The sequence below is a fragment of the Sodiomyces alcalophilus genome (assembly GCF_042370955.1).
Source record: "Sodiomyces alcalophilus JCM 7366 unplaced genomic scaffold ACRALscaffold_6, whole genome shotgun sequence".
NCBI classification, from domain to species: Eukaryota; Fungi; Ascomycota; class Sordariomycetes; order Glomerellales; family Plectosphaerellaceae; genus Sodiomyces; species Sodiomyces alcalophilus.
Genome location: NW_027263537.1, coordinates 676,715 through 697,511, shown reverse-complemented (window position 1 = coordinate 697,511; position 20,797 = coordinate 676,715). Strand labels below are relative to the sequence as shown.

Below are 20,797 nucleotides of genomic sequence, written 5' to 3'. Positions count from 1 at the left end.
ACAGGGCGGCTGAAAATAGTGATACTCCCTGTTTAACCTGTGTAAACGCTCTATGCTATTTCGCATTGTGGTGTACACTATACCGCATACGCCACAATGTGTGCCACAGTCTGCACCTCATCTCCTGCCTTCATAGCAGGGCCCAACGAAGCCTTATCCCACTATCTAGACAACCGTGGGCCGTTTTGGTCATGGTGTCGCTCACGGCATCACAGGGCTTAGCCATAGGCTTTGTCGGGGGGGCAGCGGCGACAGTTATTTTCATTGCCCTTGCTGCCTTTGTCTTCCTGCGCACGAGCGACATCTACGGCCTGGGACATTGGAAGCTCAACATCCGGACACCGCTTCCTTCCATGTGGATGAATGTGGGATATTGGTAATTTCGTCCTCGTTTCTTTTCGTTGTAGAAGAAGAAGAAGACAAAAAAGAAGACCACCGTCCGGAAACTCACAAGACCCAGGAAGAAACAAGACGGCGGACGCATCATTCACTTCGACGAAGCAGCCGCCAACCTGCTCAGAAAAGTCGTCACCACCGCAGGCCTCCTAGACCAGGGCGCAGCCGCCTGCCGCTCCAAACGTAACGAGACACTCGCCATCCTTGACCTCGGCTTTGGCTGCGGCGACCAAACCTGGGAACTCGCTCGCATGGTACTGTCAGGAGGGTGGCACGACTTCCGCTACGTCGGTCTCACCTTGAACGAGGCCCAAGTGCAGACGGCCTCCCGCAAGATTTGCCGCCAAGTAGCTACCTTGGATGCCCAACTCGAACATCCCGACGAGTCTACCACCACCGCAGCGACTCCTTCCAGCCTGACCCTCCGCGCCGATGCATTCCATCTCTTCCGCGCCAACGCCGCCCGCCCAGAAACCTGGGCCCCTCGCATCCGCGAAGCAGTCGATTCCCTATCCGGCGAAAACGGCCGCTTCACCTCTCGCTGGCTCCTAGCCCTGGACTGCCTGTACCACTTTTCGCCCTCGCGCCGGCCCGTCTTCGAGTATGCCGCGCGCCGCCTCGACGCGAACCTCATGGCCTTCGACCTGCTCCTCAGTGACACGGCTCCTGCGCGTGACGTCTGGGCCGCCCGCGCCGTCGGCGTCTTCATGGGCTGTCCCCTGCGCACGTTCCTCACCGAGGCGGAGTACCGCGAGCAGCTCGTCGCGTGCGGCTACGACGGGGAGTCGGTCACCATCCGGGACATCACCGACGACGTGTTCGCTGGGCTGGTGGATTTCCTGGATCGTCAGGAGCGGGCGCTGGGACAGTACGGCATCTCGTTGGGTGGATTCAAGCTTGCCGCGAGGTTGTTTCGGTGGTTTGCCGAGTCGAAGGTTGTTAGAGCTGTTATTGTCGTGGCCCATACCAAGGAGAAATCAACATAGTCTTGCCTGTTCCGCTTCGCCTTCCCTCTTCCGCTTCGGCGCGTCGCAGGCGCGGCGTACTTTCGTAAAATACGTTTAAACACATATGGGGCCGTGGTGCCATAACGGGATTCTATGTATCTAGGCCGAAACCTAACGCCGAACGACGGAAGTGGTTCGTGCACACGGCGGGGCATTTTCGTGACCTTCAACAACGGAGCGGGTTGTCACTGAACAGCACTCGTAAACATTCACTCGATCCCATCAACGTCCTCATTCACCGATCGCCAACACCCCAACGCCTGACCCAGAATATCAATCTTTCTCCGAATACTCACACGAAAGACAGCAGTCAAAAGTCAAACAGAAATGTCCAACCAAGCAACCTACGCAGACTGCGTCTCCTCCCTCAACCACTCCCTCAGCTTTCTCACCTCGGCCGTCCAAACCCTCGAATCCGCAACCTCCGATCTCCCCCGCCTCGCCACCGTCCTCAAAACCACCCGCCACTACGAACTCATCCCCTCAGCACGCCTCGCCGCCGCCGAGGCCTCCCTACGCGACGAGATCGGCCCGTCCATCACCCTCCTCCTCGACCGCGCCGAAGCCCAAGTCGACCGCCGCGACCGCCGCATCGAAACCCTCAAGGCGAGATCCGAACTCCTCGCCGGCCGTCTCGCCGCTGGGGATACCGGTCTCGGTGCCGCGGGGTCTAGGTCCGGGTCCAAGTCGGCGACCAGAGGGGGAGGAGGAGAGAGACGACACACCCTCGCGGGCGAGCAGGGGCTGAGAGCCCGCGCCGTGCGGAGCCGAAAGGAAGGGCTGAAGTATAGCGTGGAGAGATTGGAGCTGGAGGTCTCGCAAAAAGAGAGGGAGTTGAGGAAGCGGCTCGAGAAGGCTTCGTGAGAGGGGAACAACACTCCTTGGTGACATTCGCCTACGCTGAAAATCCGGTTCTAGTGCCTAGAAAAGCATGGGATCAACCGATTCATGGCACTCCTGCAATAAGGCCGACACCTTCGAAACCATTGCCCTGATAGCAGGCCGGCCAAGCGATGACTGGGGACAAGGGAAAAGAAAGAAACACGCGGCAACCATGACGTATTGATGTGCACCGAGAGACACCAGCGATCGATCCTCCATTATGTCGTCGATGCGCGAGAAAAGTCTGACCGACAGCGCCGACGTTGGCATCGAGCCATGAAACCCGGTCCGCATCCTACGACGTAACGAGCATCCATGCCAAGAGGAACAACAGGCCAGATTGGAGTCCTCACATTCAGCACCTCGCGTTCAAACACCAGTCACTTGGATGATAAAAGAAACATGGAACATCAGCAGTAACACGGGGTATCCCATCCGCAAGAGACTATCGGAACCTATCATTGATCCCTCTTGATCAACCCATTCCCTCATAAAATGACAGTCCGTCCAGTAAAGGCGACATCCGACCATCCGCCTATCCCCCGGCCCGCTCGTGCGCCCACCCGTCTGCATCGTACACGACCAGTTTTATCAACATGGGCCATACATGCGGCCCACGCCCTGCGAGACACCAGGGAGATTGCGAGGGCGTGGTGGATGGTAGAAGTAGGTAGTATAAGTAGTGACAATGGACCGGCAAAAAAAATAAAAAGGACAAGAGAACATAGAAAGCACACACAAACGATGGTTGGGATAATAGTGACTGACGCCTGGACCTTGGGACATCTGTGCTGTTTTGCATGCTCTCCCGTGTCCCCAAACCGGAAAATGTACTCCAAAGCCTTGAAACCCAGCTGCAAGTAAATTTCAACACCTCGCTCGTGGTCCAGTCCGGCCCAAAGATCGCCGTGGTATCACCAAGGTGGAGATTGTCCTGTGCCTTTCCCTGCTCGTCTCTCCATGGATTGACTCGAGGACTCGAAAGTGGTAAACGAAGATGGAAAAGAGAAGAAAAAAAAGATCAAAAAAAACTCGGTCGTGAACTCATAGCAAAATCAGGTAGTTGCTGGGTGCGATGCCCGTTTCGCCGTTCTCCTTTCGTGCTTGCCACCACCGCCCACTGACGTCGCTGACCTCCAGGATCTCGTGTTTGCTAAAGGAGATTTCGTTGGCGTCATCGGGGTTGGCTTCGTAGCTGTAGATGGCCTTGGCACGGTATGGGTATTCGGTCGGTGGGCCGACTTCCTGATCTTGGCCGGCGGGTTTGTTCACGGCGGCGGCCGAGGGCGCGCTGAGGTTGGTTGGGTTGGACGAGTTGTGGGCTTGCGACTGGGAGATGCCGCCGACGGGCGAAGGGTTCTCGAATCCGTTTAGCTGGGCCGACGTGTACATCTGCGGCGGATGTACGGAGGTGGACGTCTCGGGGCGACCGCCGCCGTAGTTCATGGTATGCCGTGCACCCGAGTCCTTCTGTAGGGCGAATGAGTCGATGTATGCGCGGGGCGAGGCGGATGGCGCCGAGCCGAAATAGAATATCCACACGAACTAAACAAAGATTGTTAGCAACGCATGTGACGCGTGGTATACACACCAACGATGTGATCATCCACGTCAAACGGAAGGTGGTGGAAACGTACCGTCACAATGGCCAGGAGAATGAAACCTGCCGAGGCAGCCTGGAGAGCACCCTGGGAAGAGTAGACGATGTTGTTGATGAGGACGGAAAGCATGGCAAGACCGGCGGCTAGATAGGCCGACAGGGCGGCGTGGTATGTCTGGATGGTGTCGGAGGCGACGACGAAGAAGACGCCGAGGATGAGGATGAGTTCGTAAATTAGGACCCACCAGGCGTAGGAAGGGTATGGTCCTTGTACGGCAGAAATGATGGAGGAGATGAAGGCGATTGTCCAGGCGAGCTATGACGAAGAGGCGGATAGGTTAGCAGCAATGAAAAAAAAAATTGGAAAAAAAAAGAAGGCGCCGCCCCTGGCTGGAGATAACAACGGGGAGAACCAACCATGGCGATGGAGGTGGTTGCGAGCGCAAACGGATCACCAATGACATTGCCCATACTAACGCCTCTCCGGCCGTAGTGAGGTCTGGAGTTGTCCATTTTCTTCAACGATGGCGAATGCAGGGAACCGTAGGGCGGCATAAGGGAAGAGTTTGGTTGAGGTTCGGGTCGGTCGGGCGCGAGATGGCGTGTTTGAAAGGACTCTACGGGAGGGCCCTGTCGACTGTTTGAAAGCGATGCTGCGAAGTCGGTTCAAGACGTGATGCGAAAAGAACTGATTAATACTATTTTGGCGATATCGAATGCTACCGAGGGTGCATTGGTGGCTGAGTGGGCGGCGCGTCGATTGAAGTGAATGGCCCTAGGACTAATTACGCCGTGGACTTTGCCGTGGACTTTGATGCCGTGGAGATAGCGCCGGCCCAATCGGGGTACCGAAGATTGAATAGTAGGTGGTGGTTCCGGGAGGAAGAAAACGAAGAAACAAGACTAAAGTATTCGGTAGAGTAGAATATTCCACTGGCTGGGAAATGTGTGTTTTGTTTTTCTTCGTTTCGTAGGATGGACGGGGAGGGATGCGCAGCAAGTCCTCCTGGGTCGGGTGATCCTTTTTTGCCCCCTTATTGTGTGGTCAGCATAAAGGAATTGGGAGACAATGAGAAAAAAAAATGCGGGAGCGAAGATAAGCCCAAGATGAGTGACACTCGGTGTCTCGAAGGAAACAATAAAGCGGGTTTGAGATCCCAAGAACCGAAGGAAAAAGCGCACCGCCAGTCGAATGAATGTGTTTTTGGGGCAAGGGGTAAAAGAAGAAAAGAAGAAAGGCAGGTGCAACGTGACGTGGTGGTATGGCGCTGACGTTGGGTGGGAGGAGAAAGAATGAATGACACTTGGATAGGGGATGCGAGGAAGCGCGGAAATGGCCCTGGGTTGGGTTGGCGTGCGGAGCTGCGTAATGAGTATACGAAGTAATGAGAGTAACGAGTGGTATCGGGGAAAGTCGACTCGCGGAGTCCGTGCAGGGAATCCGGAATGCTGGGGCCAGGAAGGGGACTGTGCGCCGGACTGATTGTACGGAGTACCTAGGTACTGCGATACGTACCTATTAGACGGTTGAAGATTGCCAAACAATCCACCTCCTTGCGTCTCACCAAAGACTGCAGGCGACGGAGATTTGGAAGGCGGAGAAAGTGCAGGACACAGCAGATGCAGTGTGAGCAGTGCTGGCGCCGTGGTGGCTCTCGTCGGTCTCCTTGTCAAAAAAGAGGTCGGACGAATACGGGTGCCTACGGAGTACTTGGGTGTATCGTAGGAATGCGTGGATGGAGGTGGTGATAAAACGCCTGGCCAAGATTATTACAGAGTACCGGCGTGGTCTAATTGTTTCTTCGGTACTTGGTAATGAATGTGGCACCACTTTCGATAACGATTATCAAACTGCTCTCCTCGTCCGCCTGTCGATGTCTGTAACTGGTAAAGAGAGTAACGGTGGCTACGACAGCTCGACGATGGTTTCCTGGATGGGTGTTGTAGTATCGATGCAAATGCCCACTTGACTTGTAGAGGGATGGGATTTCAAGTAATCGGTATGCCCAGGGCAAAATAGTACGAGGGAGAAGATGGCTGGGATGGAGAATTGTTAAAACGGAATGCGACCACGCCGGCGCATTGGAATGCCAGGGAATAGTAATTCTACAAGTGAATGAGGTTGTTGTTGTACTTCTGTACAGTACGACAGAATTATTGTGTTACAGTACGTACAGAATAAGGTGGACGTGAAGTGGTGAATAGCGTGTCGCACCAATGCGGCATGCCCAAGGTACCCGCCAGCGATACAGTACAGAATGCCCAGGTTCACTGTACGAAGTAGTAGCGCACAAAAAGACACAGTACGAAGTACGTTGTATACAACGTATACGTACCTACGTACAGCCGTCGTTCTCCTATTGCCTGTATGTGTCCAACCACTCCACACAGTAACAAGACGAGTCAAAACATTGTACACAGTAACAGCGCCTGATTAGCCTATTTTCGCTTGAAAAGTGCCGATGTTGTTGTAACGCCCGCGATCATTGGTACGACCGAGTGCATTTCACAAGGGGCCCGGGCCGTCATCTGCCTCCGAGTCCCTATCCATCCACATCCAGCTTTGGCACTGACAACGCGGGGCGCCACCCTGATACGTTTCATTCGCCGTCGGCGCGCCTGCTCGGCCGAGATGGGCCATTGCCGTCAGCCTTTTTAGGCGACACTTGCTCTTGATGCACCCCGTACCACGCGGAAACAGTCTGTTTGACTGGTTCAGGCGCATCCGAGTTTGTACGTGCAGGCAACTCGACGAAACGACACGAAGCAGCGAGGACAAACCGATTCCCCCGCACTGAACAGTCATGTTACAAGGCTCCGCCCAATCTCAGCGCCTCGAGGAGTAGGGCTGACGGACGTGACGAGTCTTTCCGCCATGTCCACCAGAACTGCGTCTTTGCGCGCAAAGGAAAACTCACGCCTGGCGGGTGGATCTTTACTCTCATGAATCCTCCTTGGCCTGCTAGCGCTCGTGGTTCGTCCTGTTACTAGGCCACTGAGGTGCCACCCTGTCGATCAGATCTCACCTCCGCGTGGTCGTCCTGTGTAATCCTCTCCTTATTCCGATCCAAGCGCTCATGCTCTTTTGTGTGCAACCACGGGCATCGCGTGGCCAAATTCTCGCACAGTGTACAAGCCTCTGAAGTACGGATACTTTACCTCGTGCTGGCCGTAGATGCAGATTTTTGGTATCAATGTTTATTATGGGTTGACTGCTCGACAGCTAAACGTCGACACTTATTCGTACTTAGTATGTAAGACAGAAACGCCGGAGAGTGTTATCTGATTCTCGCCGGTCAACCACCCGGAAACACTTTGACCGCCACCTATATCCTGAGACCGGGCCGCCTCCCTGAAACCGGGAATCGCGCATCCAGGCTTGACATGCGCAAGACTCCCTACATCAGCATCTCGCCAATTGGCCTCATTTCAGGGTGTAATCGCCCTGATACGTGTCCTGCCTCGGTTCATCGATTAAAGCCAACCTAGCGCTCCCAGAGTCCTCGAGCTTGTGTCGATGAGAGAAGCTGTTCGAGCCCAGCCCAGCAACCATTCCCAGATGGATGCCCGCACTTTCCACAGGGACGACGCCGTGTACTGATCCGCAAGACAGGGCGACGAAGAGATACCCCATATCAGCGCTGACGTTGGAAAACACCAGCTTTTCCCCTGGAGCCGGGAACTAGCTAACTGAAACTTTCGCCTTCGGTCAGCACATTGCGGTGGATGGAGTATGATCAGCTGACTCACATGTTCCCCGGGTGACGCTGCAGTCCCGAGTTCAACGAAAGCTTGCTGTAAAGCACCCTGTAGTCGGAGCAATATTTTGGCGCTGTTCTGCTGTGCCGTTGCTTCCAGGCACCTGGCCCCATTGTCTCTCCAAAGCCCTCCTTCATCATAGCCAGAGCGATTGCCCTTGCAACCACATGCGATTACTTGTTCTCTTTCTTCTCTTCTTGCTCAAGTTCCGTCCCTTCTCAGACCATACCGTCTGCCTCCCTCTCCTTCTCCCTCTCCGCCCTCCTGACACGGCGCTCCACCTTCTCGGCCCGGCTTTCCGCGTCTGCGACGAACCGCGAAGCGGCGAGCACGCCGTCCTCGTACCAGCCTTGGATGACGGCCTCGCTCCTCGCGCGCAGCTCGGCCATCTCTGCCGCCTGCGCCCGTTGCGTGGCCTCCACGCCGCGCATCCGGGGGAGAAGGGATGCCAGGGCGGCGCTCTGCGTCGCGTCGGGGATGGGACAGTCGGAGACGGACGTCAGCGAGGACGCGATCGCCGGGAAGGTGGCGGCCGAGGCGATGACGGTGGCGCGTATCGCTTCAGCCGGCAGATCAATGGGCGGTTGATCTGGCGGAGGGGGGTGGAACAGGGTCGGGTGTGTTTTGTCTACAAAAAGGGGGCTTTGTGTTAGTTGGGTCGCTCTTTGTCTAGTGGTCTCCAGAGGGTGCTGGTTTGGAGAGGACAACATACAGATCTTCATAAGCTCGCCGTAGACTTTGATGCGACCCAGAAGCGCATAAAACCGACGTTCTAGAGTCTCTAGAGTCTCGGCAACGGATTCATCATGGGATAATTGGGATGAGGACGGTGTGGCGGATGGGCCGTAGAGAAGATGCTCGATGCGTAGGAGACGCGCCTCTAATAGGGAGAGCGTCGACAAGGTGGTATTATCCAAAGTGCTGTCCATTTTGAATCCAGACTGACTACTAGGCCACTGAGCAAAGTGAACAAGCTGAATGAAAAGGAGCTTGAAGCTACGAAGTACAGAGGGAATAGCAATAGAACTGCGTAAGTGGCTTAGCTGGATTACCAAGCCACTGTGGCTGTGCCGTCCCCAGTCTTATTAATTAGGTATTGTAAAACATGACAACTTGACCCTCGTCCCAACACCCGTCCTAGAAGTACGACAAGCCCCGATTTTAGCATACCGATAACAACGTTCCCTCCTCTTCAAAACTCTATACGAATCACAAGGCGGGAGCGGTGGACGGCGAAAAGCTTAACGACTCGACCGGCGGGACAATCAAGCTTTTGATTGTAGACGAACAACGAAGCCAGCTGACTGACGTGACCGCCTTGGCTCTTGGACCTCAGAGAGACCAGACCGTCCACACGTCCATCGGCGACTGACCAGCACTCTGAGACTACGCTCCCAACGAACATCCACCCCATATCACATACCTACACAGTAGCAGTACACTGTCGACCGAATATCCATAGAGCGAACCCATCGCCACCGCCGGGACACAGGAGGCAAAGCTCGTCAACTTGGAAAGTCTCTGCGACCGCAACCACAGCAGGACGACGACAGCTCAGGCTCCTCTTCGCCACACGACAGGAGCGCACCTCAGAGAAACGACGGAACGAACATTTTCGAGCGTTCTGCTGGCTTCATTCAGCCCGTTCGCTCGCCGCGCGCATTGCGCCGACCCTAAATGACCAGTTACGACGCAATCTCTGATGGCAGTGCTCGGTCTAGTTCCTCTGCAAGACCAAGCTCCGACGACGACGAGATGCCACGGTACGCTTCCACTCGCTCAGCCGAGTAAGGGGACGTCAAGTTTAGTTGCTAACAGAGAACAGGTCACGGAGGAGAAACTGGGAGGGCGCTGGCCAGGCCTCGATGTTCAGCAGCATTATCAATCTTCTAAACACAAGTACGTGCGAACCGGTTCCATAAAGGGAGGAAGAGATACACAGGAGGATACCTTGCCTCCTTAAGACTAAGACGGACAAACTGACTTGAGCCAGTCGTGGGCGCCGGCACTCTGGCCATGCCGTCCGTCCTCTCCCACATGGGCATTATGATGGGCTGCATCATGATCGTCTGGTCCGGCTTCACCGCCGCCCTCGGCCTCTACCTCCAAGGCCGTTGCTCCCGGTACCTAGACCGTGGCGGCTCCTCCTTCTTCGCCATATCCAAGCTCACCTACCCAAACGCCGCCATCTTCTTCGATGCAGCTATCGCCGTTAAATGCTTTGGTGTCGGGGTATCATATCTCATCATCATCGGCGACCTGATGCCCAAAGTTGCCCTCGCCATGGGCGACAACCTTGCTGAAACCCACCCCTATCTCGGCGAACGGGACTTTTGGATCACCGCCTTCATGCTGCTGGTCATCCCGCTGAGCTTTCTGCGCAAGCTCGACTCCCTCAAGTACACTAGCATTGTCGCCCTCATCTCCATCGGTTATCTGATCGTCCTCGTCGTCTACAACTTTGGAATCGGGCCGATCCAAGACAAGAGCGAGTTGCGCATCGTCCGACCGGAGAGTGCCATCGCATTCCTCAGCAGCCTGCCAGTGGTTGTGTTTGCGTATACATGCCATCAAAACGTGAGCGGATATGATGCCACCGTTTCATCCGCCTTGAACCCAGCGCTGACCAAGTATTCCTAGATGTTCTCCATCATCAACGAGATCAAGGACGTCTCGCCAGGTAGCATTGTCGGCACAGTGAGCACGAGCATTGGTTCTGCTGCCAGCATTTACGTGCTGGTGGCCATCACTGGCTACCTCACCTTTGGTAATGCCGTCTCTGGTAACATTGTGTCCATGTGTAAGTCCTTTTTCTTTGTCTCTAGAAAGCCCATGCCCATGTCGTCTCACAAGCTTGCTGACTGCTAATGCTTGACGCAGATGACCCGTCTAACGCCATCGTCATCGGACAGTTCGGCATCGTCCTTCTTGTTACCTTCTCCATCCCACTACAGGTCTTCCCGTGCCGGTCCTCTGCCGATGCCGTTCTGAGGTGGCGTCCTATTCGGCGCCAAAACGGCGGCCGCGCAGACTCGGCGAACAACGACCTCCCCCTCCTCAACCCGACCGCACCCGGTGCGGCACGCCCAGACAGTGCGTCGGTGCCCATGAGCGACACGCGGTTCGCCCTGCTCACGTCCATCATCCTCATCTCCAGCTACCTGGTCGCCCTCTCGGTGTCGAGCCTGGAACGCGTGCTCGCGTACGTGGGCAGCATCGGCTCGACCAGCATCAGCTTCATCCTGCCGGGGCTCTTCTACTACAAGATCAGCGACCCGGATAGCATCCACCACCAGCGTCTCATGAAGGAAGACGACGACGCCGGCGACATGCTCGACTCGGACGACGAAGGGGACCCGGACCTCGCGAATAGCATCCAGAGCCTCCGCAGCGCGGCCAGCGTCGTCCTCGACCCCCGCAAGTGGCGGAGGCGGTGGAGGTGGGACCTGGAGCACCTCGAGCACGACTTGCTGCGGAAAATGGCCCTCGGCCTGGCCGTTTATGGCCTGCTCGTTATGGTCGTCTGCTTGACCATGAACGTGGTATTCGAAGTTACCCATTAAGCCGGGGGTTAGTCGGACAAGACTTTTCCCCCTTGAGACTGCCCATGACGGCCAGGCGACGAAGAGGACGACCTGCATACACAGAGATGACCTTGAGAAAGACGACTGCATCCATAGCTAGAATCACGCGGCGTTTGGGGCACTTTGTTTCGTCATGCCTCCCACTATCGTTCCCTTTTATGTTTCTCCCTTTTCGCACTTTGTCCGTTTACCATCATGTCGATTGGGGTTGGAAGTGGATGCTGCTGCTTCTTTCGCTTCAATGGCTGCATAACCACCAAGCGACGTCCTGCTTCTCCCGGGACTCAGCGTACTCATCGAGTATCATGTTATGGGGAATAGAGCGCTATAAGCAGCGTACTTGTACATAAATAAGAATCAGATTCTGTTGTCTGGTGTCGTACTTGTCTTATACATCAGCTTATAAAAGGCCTAGCCTAGCTATTCATACACTGCCCCTGGATCCCGCAAGATGAGCCCTAGATCATCCCAGTAATGCGACAATATGAATATGCCCCGAGGCTGTTTCACGGTAGGGCTCCCCAGTTCCAGTACCGATACAGATAGACAGGTGCCTCAACGGCCGCCATCCATCGGGCCGCAAACTCGAAACGCCATCCAAAAATAGGCTCAATCAGTAGTTTTGTGTCTTATTTCTTTCTCCCATATTAATACAATAGTTGTAGTCTGCAAATTCAAGCCTTCTCAGGCGTCGGAGAAGGCGGAGGAGGTTGTGTCATTGATTTCGAGGCACTCTTTTGGTTCAAGAAGCCGTTGGGGCCGTACTTTGGTTCCAGGATGCCAATCTGCATTGATCGCATCGCGTTAGCAAGGTGCGGCTTAGAATCGAGGATGCGGGAAAGCAAAATGACTGGAAACTGAAATGTGCGTACCATGGACAGCAACCGCCACACGGTATCGCTGGGCTGGGCGCCGACGCCGATCCAGTACCTGGCGCGAAGGGTATCGAGCTGGATGTTCTTGTGCCGCTTGGTGGTCTCGTCGTAGGGATCGTTGCGGGGGACGGGGTCGTAGGTGCCGATGACTTCGAGGGGCTTGCTATTGCGGGCGGTCCTGGAGCGCGGGATGCAGAGTCAGTTTACCGCCGGTGCATTTATGTTTTATTCCCATCTCTAGGGAATGAGAAAAGGTCATTAGTAGACGTGCCTTGCGTGAGCGACCACAATGTTGTAGAATGGCTGGTTTCTCCGCCCAAAGCGGGCTAGGCGTAACCGGAGAACCATGGTAGCTGAGTTTCGACGACGGGGTGTACTGGGCCGGTTCGAAGTTGTCAGGTTTGTCGTTGGTGGCCGAGGAGTAGACGAATGAATATCGCCTTGTCTGGTCGTGATGGATCGCTTGAAGCAGACCGGACTGGATAACTGCGCGACAACAAATTTGGTCGGCGTTTCTATTTCTCCGTACCCACCATACACAACGCTGCGCCACACTCATTGCACTTGGGCATCAGCCACACGTTCGATCAACGTCCGACCTCACAGTCGACTCGAAGATGATGTCAGTCCTGGTCAGTTCATATTAAAGCGAGATTCCAACATCAGTTCCCAGTTCCGTCTTCTTCACGGCCAACAAACCTGCTATTGACCTCATATTCCCTTCTCATACCATTCCCGTACCAGACTACGACACCATGACGCTCAAGGCAACGTACATACCGTCCCGTATCAATGGATCTTCACCACTAATGCCCGAATAGACGCTCGGTGCTCAAGCCGCTGCGGCCCTGGACCGGGAGCTCATGAGCTCGGGGGCCTTCTCGCTCGACCAGCTCATGGAGCTTGCCGGCCTCTCGGTGTCCCAGGCCGGTGAGAATGATGGACACGCCGCTCTGTTGTTCTGAGGGGTAGGCTGACCGTGTGCCGATGTCTTGCCGCAGTGTATCATTCCCACCCGCCTCGTTTGGGTCTCAACATTCTAGTAGCCTGTGGTCCCGGTAACAACGGTGAGCTGAGACCCGCTGGCGTTTCCACGACATAGATGGCTCACCGTGCCCCTTTTCAGGAGGTGACGGCCTGGTTGCTGCCAGGCATCTCTACCATTATGGGTTTAAACCGTCCATTTACTACCCTAAGAGGGGTAAGAATGAGCTTTATCAGGTTCGTTGGTTTGCCTTTTGTTTCCCTGACCATTGTTTTTATTATTATTATTATTATTCATCTCCTCCCGTTATCACGGTACCATCATCCATGCGTCACAATTCATCATTCCCTGCCTGCCTTGATTTCTTGATCTTCAGGGGATCAATGCTGCATGGGCTGCGCCATAAGGGCCCATCATATAAGCCGAGAGGATTCAGGGAAGCAGCCCCATTCAACCATCTGCCTATCATTCGAGACCAGTAAACATCCATGGATGCTTGCCGTATACTCGTCTCACACCCTTCGATCTAGCCAGTGCCGTCGTGTCAATGCATGACGCGTCCCGTGGCGTCTGAACTGATGCTGACAGTAGGTATGACCAGCGTTTGGTGAAACAATTAGAGGACCTCGACGTTCCATTCGTGGATGATTTCCCTGCCGCGCTCAAGTCGACGCACCACGTCATTGACGCCGTATTCGGTGAGTAGCTATGCGATTTCCCCGAGGAGGCGAAGATGGGAGGGGGAAGCTGATGTCAAGACGCAGGGTTCAGTTTCTCGGGGGAGGTCCGCGAACCGTTCCCGGCGGTGATTCGGGCTCTGGAGGAGACAAAGCTCCCGGTCACTTCGGTGGATGCCCCTTCGTCTTGGAACATCGATGAAGGACCGCCCAAGTCCGGGCTGGGGAGCAACTTTCACCCTACTGTCCTGGTCAGCTTGACGGCCCCCAAACCTCTGACGCGCTTTTTCAAGGGCCGTCACTTTATCGGCGGTCGGTATGTACCTGGCATGATCCTTTCTTTTAATGTGTTTATTGTATTTTTCTTTCTTTTGTCTTTGTATGTCTGTCGCATCCTATGGTCGTTGACTTGACACGGGTGCAGGTTCGTGTCGCCCAAGATTGCCAAGCAGTTTGACCTTGACCTCCCCCAGTACGAGGGAATCGACCAGGTCGTCGAGGTAAACGAGAACGGAGAAAAGATTTGACTGAACGACCCAGGGGTCGGACGACTGCCTATGTAAATTGGGGGACCACCAAGTCGGATCCAGGACGGAGAGGGTCAGATAACCTGGCAGCCACCGGTACGACTGTTGGGACAGACGGGACTATGGCAGCGGCCGTCGAGCATGTCAGTGACTTTGACGATGATGCCCGCAGGGCAAAACAGCCAGGGAGGGTGGAATTCTCTACAGAACTCGACATAGACGAGGAACAGCCTCCGGCAGGCAGGGCAGGCGGATTTGTGCTCGACGCACATGAAAGCGAAGGAGAGGGCTCAAACAGTCCCTTGGAACTGGTAATGGGTCTGAAGCTAGGAAGCGCGTCGTCGAGATGGTCGTGTGAGCTTGAGGGAAGACATGGGGTTGTATGTTGGGCTGCCAGGTGAGCAGCCTTGGGGGTTGGGAGGAGAGCGATTTTTGTTTCTTAACAAAGCAGTACCAGGGGGCTGGGGGCGCAAACGGCAACGGTAATAGCGGAGATGAGAAGGTAAGGGGGAGAAAATACAAAAGTCGTGATACAAGGATATCGAAACGTGGCGAACTATTCGAAGCTCTTGCCGAGGCTGGCTTGAAGCGGCAACGCAACGGGTTTCTAGAAGACTAGAGACGCCGGGCCCGGGCGGCCTGCGCCGATGTGACTGGAGGTAGGTATAGGTTCCGTGGGGCGGAGCCAATATGGGAAGGTGGGGGAGCAGAATCTGAGGGCTATCATCAAGCCAATGGAGTCCTTTGCAGAAGGATTGGAGCGTTTTTTGCAAACGTCAGCTAGAATCTTCGGCAGTCTTATCAGCAAAAGCCGGAGGCAGGGGGAAGCAGCCGTGATGTTCAAGGGACGAACGGTCACGGTCCACGGATAAGGTACAGGTATGACGGGACCAACCAAGGCAGCAAATTAGTAGGTAGTATCTTGAGAGTCTAGGAGAAGGGGAAGCTGTAGTCGAGGGGTAAAAACGGAGGGACGAGTGACCCCGGGGCTACCAAGGACAATACTCCGAAGGTAGGAGACCCGTTACAAGTGCATATACCGCATACTTATCTACCCTAAACGTACGTGGCCACCGAGTCTCCGTCTATTCTTTCTGATACTGGGTCCCCTCTGTCCCTGGCCGAGTTCCCTTTTGATCCGCTCGCCTATGACCTGGTCCGTCTCTTTTCGCCTGTCTTCATACGTGACAGTAGGTCAGGGCCGTTAGAAGGCAAGGCGTTGGCTAGAACGGTCCCAAAGAACACGAAAGAAACCCCCTAGAAAGCAGCAGAAAATTCAAGAGCAGGAAATAAAGAGGCAACGCCCTTTGAAGAGTAAGGGGAGTAAGTGGTGGAGGAGCCTTGCCGGAGCAAATGCTCCTTTCCTAACCTGAATAGGCTAAGGAGGCACGACGCAGCTTCAGGGGAAAGCTATAAGTGGTTGGACTTGGACGCTGTGCTACCACCTCGCCTGTGAAGGGTGCAAGGCCTGGCCCACTTACATGCTCAGCCACGGAGTATCATGCAGTACCGTATGAGAAATCAGAATTGTCTTGCTACCTTTGAGTAAATATACATTTGCCTATATCAAAAAGTACAAGTACCATCACGGTCTATGATTCTTATTCCATTGCCGGTTGCCACCAGCCACACGTTTGTACAAAGTGCCAAGTTCGTCCTGCGCCCAACCAACCAAAACGCCTTGGTCGCCTCGCCGCTCCGACCAAGGGTCCTCTGACTGGGAATACAACGGGGCCGTCTGTTCCCTCTCACGCGAGGGTCTGTCATTCTGATTCGAAATACTCAGGTCGATCGGCGCGGAGCGCCGTACTTAGTAGCCGTCTCAGCGACTACCTGGTGTACAGGGACGAGACAAAACTGTCGAGCAAATGTACTTACAACTCCACGCTAATAGGAGGCGTAGGCGGGTACATTTGCTCGACATTTGTGTCGACTTACTGTACTCGTATACTTGCCGATGACATGGACATTCAAGAGAATGGCGTGACAAGACGACCCGTCGCTTACATAATCAGCATCGTGGGCCTCGGATCCACACGAACATCTCGACGACATCTCGGCAACTTGCCGTATTCTGACCAGGACTATCGCTTTGAGAAGTCGAGGTTCTTGCCCGACTCCCATCCGCTTTGAGATATCCGCCTGGACAAACACCTGTGTATCCCTTGGCTTCAGGACGTCACACCGTTATTTGGACAATAAGAACCGAAATAAGGATCTGCGTCCATGCAAAAGCAATTTCGCCATTCTCGGATGTCTTTGGTTCAGGACCAAGATGTTGAGAACAAATGAAGATACCCAGAGACACATAGACGTAGAACACCCTTGGCTATAAGTTCCAATGTTCCATTGGATAGGCGGCTCCGGCGCAAGCGAAATGGCGGGGGAAAGAGGATGGGACTCACCAAACTTGACGTAGCTATCCCTACCATTGACCCGTAAAGGCGCTCACCAGCACGGCACTGGGGGACGGCGATCGTCTTGGCCTCGGGGTGAAGGCATCGGTTAGCCGTGAGGTCGAACTACTTCGTATTCGCCGGCCTTACACTTGCACATCTTGGCATTATCCCACTCGGAGTCGCCCGGATACTGCCACGTCTGGTCGGAATGCCGTGGTTAGGGTTAGGCGAGGCCATGACCGAGAAGGCCGCGGTGGTCGCGAGGGAGTGCTGATCAGCCGCGTTGCCACATGGGTGCACGGAGTGGGAGACAATCTTTAAGGAATTGGACCTGCGGAATAGAAATGGAAAAAGAAATGCCCGAACGATCATGAAGCCGGGACGGACGTATGATGACCACAATCTTCTTCTCTGTGGGAGGGCTCCGTCTTAACCGGCCTCCTTTTCCACGCAGCAGTTAACGTAAGTTGGGACATGCTGCCCAACTTCAGGGTCTTGAACGGCGGACACTCATCGGTACTTGATCTGTCTGCTCAGGCGTCCAACTTCCTAAAGTGCCTATTTAGCATTGCGTAAGTCAATGGCGAATACCTGAGGAAACGATTGCATATAGCACGGGTATCCGAAGAGGAATCGTCGAAACCGACGTGGCGGTCGTCTCCGAACATGTACATTCCACGGCTGTAACCGTCCTTGCAAGGCCTGATAAGAATGAAAGAAAAGCAACGACACGTCTATAGAGATAGATCGGATGATATTCACCGACAACGCCGATCCCACATAGTCAGCCCACGAGCTGCCCAACAATGATGTCCAAGGTGATATACCTCGACAAGAAAGACGGTTTCTTTCCTGGCTGCCCTCCGTCCATGTGAATACCTGGAAAACAAAAAAGAAATCCCATACAAATCGTTAGATAAGGGAGAGTCCGAGAAAGTCCACGGTACCGCAGTCTAAAACAAAAAACAAACAATGCCGCTGAGGATGATGCCCAATTCAGCTGGATAGATGTATGGGATGAAAGCGGGGTGGAGAACAGGCATATGAGGTAGCAAACGTATAACCTTGCCCCCTACCATCACCGTCCGCCACTGTTCCAGTAGCCCTGGTTGTCGTTACCGTAGCCTTGGTTCGCGCTGAAGCTCCGGCCGGGGAGTGACGGTGCAGGGCTGGCCATCCTCATGTTGTTGCCGTACGGCTGCGGCGGCGTGGACGCGCTACGGTGCGGGTCGGCCGGGAGTGGTCCTTGGGGGGGCATGCCGGGGCTGGCGGACCTCAGGGGCGACTGGAAGTTCTCGCGTGTTGGCGACGCGTCGTGGTATGGCGATTGGCTCGGGAACGTGGGGCTGTGAAGGCTCTCGCCGTTCTGGCCCATGAGAGGTGATCGCGGGGACTGCATAGCGGAGTTGTAGGCGCCATTATTCCAGTTATTGCCGGGCATGCCGCCACCGTCGAGAGGGCTGGCCGAAGTGACGGCCACGTCAAACGACTCTGAGCGGATCGATCCCTCCTTTGCAGCGGCCCGGGTGTACTCTGTGCCTGTCTGGCCGGCGAACGAGTCGGGGTCAACTCCCCTCTTCTTGTAGCTTTCCATTTCCAGGCGCTCTGTTTCGGCTCTGCGGGCAGCGGCTTCGGCCTCGCGGGCACCGCGGCGGCGTTGGCGGATGATGTAGAAGATGAGGGCACCGAGGAGAATGGCGCCTACAGCGGCACCACCGGCATAGATGCCGATACGGGCTGCCTCGGGAAGGTCGTTGAACTTTTCGGAAATGGACTTGGGCGGAGGGGCGAGAAGGGCTGCCTTGATGGTCGAGTTACCCCTGAGATACGGTTAGCCGGCGGAGTGGAGACAACTTGTGGGGCGGCGTCGATCAAGGACCCCTGGGATCGAAAAAAAAAAAAAAAAAAAGAGAGACGTACTCAATAATGTCAATGCCCTCCCACGAGAACGAATCATCGGCGTAGACGTACTCCTTCCCCGAGCTGAAATCCTCGACGTGGACCTTCTTGATATACATGACATAAGGGCCCTTGTCATACTCGGTGTCACCGCCTGCCCACTCGCGCGTGCCTTCGGGAAGACGGGGGTCGCCGGCGGCCCAGATGCCGAGGTAGAGACGCATCGGTGTCTGCGGGTAGAGTTCGCCGTTCCGGAGGGCTTCCTCGCGATGGAGGACGCGGACGCGGTGGCCGTCGATCCACCACTCGAGCCTTTCCTTTGTCCACACGGTGGTGTAGTTGTGGTAGTCGTCGAAGACGTTGAAGGGGGTGGCATGCTCTACGCCTTCGGTGTAGATCTCCTCGCCCTTGCCAAAGTAGTTGCTAAGGGCCATGGTCTCGTTGATGCCGACGAATTCCCAGTCGACTTCGTCCAGGGTGTCGCTCAGCAACATCATGGAGCTGATGATGCCCTTGCCGGCCGAGGCCTTGAGGTGAAGCTCGGTGCGGCCGCCGAAGATGTAGAATTTGGAGCGTATGGTGGGAGAGTCGCCCTGTTTGTGAATGGCAAAGGAGACGCCGTCGTCGGGATGGTACTCGACGGCGCCGGCGTGGACTTCCCACGCCTCGCTGTGAGGCGTGGCGTTGAAGTGGGAGGTATGTGCCATGCCCAATGCCGGATTGGGCGGGCAGTCCGTCCTGTTCATGGGGTTGCAGTCTGATGTGACCTGGGCGAGGCCGGGCCGGGCGAGGGTGGCTACCAGCGCGAGGGCTGGTAGAGCGAAGGAGTGCCACATGATTGCGGTGAGGCGTGCCGACAGCTATCGCGGAGGTCGATTATGGGACGTCGTCAAGAGGCGAGAGGTCGTGGGGTCGGCGAGAACGGGACGTGTGCGATCTGCCAGTGCAAGAGCTCTGAGCCGGCAGAGCGATGGAAGCAGAATAATAAAGCCAGAAGGCGAGGTAACGTCGAGGTTATCTGACCCGGACAAACGAGTGATTGACGATGTATGATCGTGGGGATAGACCCAGTTGGGGCTATCTTGAGGTGTATAGAATGATGTAGGTGTGTAGGTGTGTTGTGGTATGTTTGGATCTCGACAGTGAGGGATAGGTCGGTGCCGAGTCGTGTCGAGTGTCTGTTTTAACAGCGAGTACGAGCGAGATGGCGGAGATGACAAAGAATGGACGTTCCCAATGTGCCTGGGAAACAGATTGCAAAGGAGTGACGAAAGCAAAAACGGCCGCGTCCTCACTCAACTCGCTCACTTGGTTTTTGAGTACCTGATCATAAGTTGGGTACGAAGCACAGCACGAGACGAGGGGACGAAAAGGCGAGGAAGAGGTAAAAGGGACGGGGGAATTGGTTTTCACTGCATTCCCCATTGCTTCAGGGGTGCCGAGATGCCAATGCAGCTTGATGCAGCCAATGCAGGTATCGGATCTTGGGTTCCTGGTAAAGTGGAGACGAATCCAAAGCTGGTGCCGTCCTGTTTCCGCACCAGGTCGAATCGGGTTAGGGTCCGTTGTTGACCGTCCAAGCCCCTTGTTCTTGTGAAGTTCAGAAGGCCTGTCTCACCCATCACCCTCTTCCACCCAAGCACACTCCTTCGGCAGAGAGTGACCTCGGCCTATCCCGCAGGTCCTGTGCAGTACCGAGATGGATCTCGTCCCTTGTGCCCCAAGAGGATGGGATCTGTCCATACCGGGCCATTGGTTCTCAGTAGGAGGTTGGCGTTGGTATGGGGTTGTTGTGGATTTATTTTTTCTTTTGGCGAGTGCAAACCACCTCAACCTCGGTCTTTCCCACATTTTTGTACCGCTTTCCAAGGTCTGGAGTAACCTATGTGAGACTTGGTGGGGATCCCCAGTGCAAGACAAGAGTCTGGTTGCTCAAATCTCGCCGCGTAAGGATCAGGTTGGTCATGGCTTTTGCCAAGCTTGAATGGGCTCCAATCGATCTGCTCGGCGGCGGCAGGCTGGCAAACTGCGGCTGCGGTGCTCGTATCGACTCATTGTCTCGAGACAAGTCCAATGGAGCTCAGTCCAATGCTAGGGTGGTTCGGGTATCGTGGCCGTGGTTGGTGCAGGATAAGTCTCTGAATGACTGAACATGGACGAGAAGGAAAGGGGAAAAGGAAGGAAAAAAGCAAAAAGGAACCAGGACG

At 55.1% G+C, this 20,797-nt stretch overlaps 11 protein-coding genes across 11 annotated transcripts; 7 read left to right on the top strand and 4 right to left on the bottom strand.

Moving 5' to 3' along the window:
* Positions 1–107: 107 nt before the first annotated feature.
* On the top strand, positions 108–1,555 carry ACRALDRAFT_1063048 (uncharacterized protein). The gene is made up of 2 exons (XM_071016716.1): positions 108–376; positions 461–1,555. The coding sequence occupies exons 1-2, from the start codon at positions 192–194 to the stop codon at positions 1,380–1,382; spliced, it is 1,107 nt and encodes a 368-aa protein (XP_070873125.1). The 5' UTR covers positions 108–191; the 3' UTR covers positions 1,383–1,555.
* A 175-nt stretch (positions 1,556–1,730) lies between these two features.
* ACRALDRAFT_1069984 (uncharacterized protein) lies at positions 1,731–2,267 on the top strand (the record flags this gene model as incomplete). Its single annotated transcript, XM_071017721.1, has 1 exon — positions 1,731–2,267. One exon carries the CDS (start codon positions 1,731–1,733, stop codon positions 2,265–2,267), a length of 537 nt encoding a protein of 178 aa, XP_070873124.1.
* A 333-nt stretch (positions 2,268–2,600) lies between these two features.
* Positions 2,601–3,276, top strand: ACRALDRAFT_209550 (uncharacterized protein; the record flags this gene model as incomplete). The annotated part of the gene is made up of 4 exons (XM_071022725.1): positions 2,601–2,701; positions 2,797–2,945; positions 3,046–3,115; positions 3,147–3,276. 4 exons carry the CDS (start codon positions 2,601–2,603, stop codon positions 3,274–3,276), a joined length of 450 nt encoding a protein of 149 aa, XP_070873123.1.
* A 53-nt stretch (positions 3,277–3,329) lies between these two features.
* On the bottom strand, positions 3,330–4,398 carry ACRALDRAFT_1056387 (uncharacterized protein; the record flags this gene model as incomplete). Its single annotated transcript, XM_071015876.1, has 3 exons — positions 3,330–3,830; positions 3,923–4,201; positions 4,303–4,398. The coding sequence occupies 3 exons, from the start codon at positions 4,396–4,398 to the stop codon at positions 3,330–3,332; spliced, it is 876 nt and encodes a 291-aa protein (XP_070873122.1).
* Positions 4,399–6,001: 1,603 nt separating this feature from the next.
* On the top strand, positions 6,002–7,241 carry ACRALDRAFT_2020966 (uncharacterized protein; the record flags this gene model as incomplete). Its single annotated transcript, XM_071020041.1, has 10 exons — positions 6,002–6,006; positions 6,038–6,052; positions 6,091–6,151; positions 6,190–6,251; positions 6,284–6,298; positions 6,343–6,530; positions 6,605–6,863; positions 6,905–6,972; positions 7,022–7,114; positions 7,162–7,241. 10 exons carry the CDS (start codon positions 6,002–6,004, stop codon positions 7,239–7,241), a joined length of 846 nt encoding a protein of 281 aa, XP_070873121.1.
* Positions 7,074–8,588, bottom strand: ACRALDRAFT_1075976 (uncharacterized protein). The gene is made up of 3 exons (XM_071018454.1): positions 8,357–8,588; positions 7,636–8,272; positions 7,074–7,581 (listed from the first exon to the last, which is right to left on the bottom strand). Exons 1-2 carry the CDS (start codon positions 8,571–8,573, stop codon positions 7,863–7,865), a joined length of 627 nt encoding a protein of 208 aa, XP_070873120.1. The 5' UTR covers positions 8,574–8,588; the 3' UTR covers positions 7,074–7,581; positions 7,636–7,862.
* A 921-nt stretch (positions 8,589–9,509) lies between these two features.
* ACRALDRAFT_2109730 (uncharacterized protein) lies at positions 9,510–11,207 on the top strand (the record flags this gene model as incomplete). Its single annotated transcript, XM_071023436.1, has 4 exons — positions 9,510–9,543; positions 9,638–10,221; positions 10,306–10,444; positions 10,525–11,207. 4 exons carry the CDS (start codon positions 9,510–9,512, stop codon positions 11,205–11,207), a joined length of 1,440 nt encoding a protein of 479 aa, XP_070873119.1.
* A 695-nt stretch (positions 11,208–11,902) lies between these two features.
* ACRALDRAFT_1032936 (uncharacterized protein) lies at positions 11,903–12,451 on the bottom strand (the record flags this gene model as incomplete). The annotated part of the gene is made up of 2 exons (XM_071014932.1): positions 11,903–12,262; positions 12,371–12,451. 2 exons carry the CDS (start codon positions 12,449–12,451, stop codon positions 11,903–11,905), a joined length of 441 nt encoding a protein of 146 aa, XP_070873118.1.
* A 407-nt stretch (positions 12,452–12,858) lies between these two features.
* ACRALDRAFT_2043171 (uncharacterized protein) lies at positions 12,859–14,292 on the top strand (the record flags this gene model as incomplete). The annotated part of the gene is made up of 7 exons (XM_071021330.1): positions 12,859–12,870; positions 12,925–13,033; positions 13,105–13,170; positions 13,230–13,324; positions 13,690–13,786; positions 13,853–14,081; positions 14,190–14,292. 7 exons carry the CDS (start codon positions 12,859–12,861, stop codon positions 14,290–14,292), a joined length of 711 nt encoding a protein of 236 aa, XP_070873117.1.
* A 1,927-nt stretch (positions 14,293–16,219) lies between these two features.
* ACRALDRAFT_1063042 (uncharacterized protein) lies at positions 16,220–17,014 on the top strand. The gene has a single exon (XM_071016715.1). The coding sequence runs from the start codon at positions 16,255–16,257 to the stop codon at positions 16,423–16,425; it is 171 nt and encodes a 56-aa protein (XP_070873116.1). The 5' UTR covers positions 16,220–16,254; the 3' UTR covers positions 16,426–17,014.
* Positions 17,015–17,769: 755 nt separating this feature from the next.
* On the bottom strand, positions 17,770–19,426 carry ACRALDRAFT_2043169 (glycoside hydrolase family 16 protein; the record flags this gene model as incomplete). Its single annotated transcript, XM_071021329.1, has 2 exons — positions 17,770–18,511; positions 18,612–19,426. The coding sequence occupies 2 exons, from the start codon at positions 19,424–19,426 to the stop codon at positions 17,770–17,772; spliced, it is 1,557 nt and encodes a 518-aa protein (XP_070873115.1).
* Positions 19,427–20,797: the final 1,371 nt, after the last annotated feature.

Bases quoted from the DNA above. Each gene is read 5' to 3' on its own strand.
- ACRALDRAFT_1063042 (XM_071016715.1), top strand. From the start codon at position 16,255: ATGGACATTCAAGAGAATGGCGTGACAAGACGACCCGTCGCTTACATA.
- ACRALDRAFT_1075976 (XM_071018454.1), bottom strand. From the start codon at position 8,573: ATGGACAGCACTTTGGATAATACCACCTTGTCGACGCTCTCCCTATTA. The intron at 8,273-8,356 runs GTATGTTGTCCT...CCCTTTTTGTAG, and splicing joins CGGCGAGCTTATGAAGATCT to ACAAAACACACCCGACCCTG.
- ACRALDRAFT_1063048 (XM_071016716.1), top strand. From the start codon at position 192: ATGGTGTCGCTCACGGCATCACAGGGCTTAGCCATAGGCTTTGTCGGG. The intron at 377-460 runs GTAATTTCGTCC...CACAAGACCCAG, and splicing joins TGGATGAATGTGGGATATTG to GAAGAAACAAGACGGCGGAC.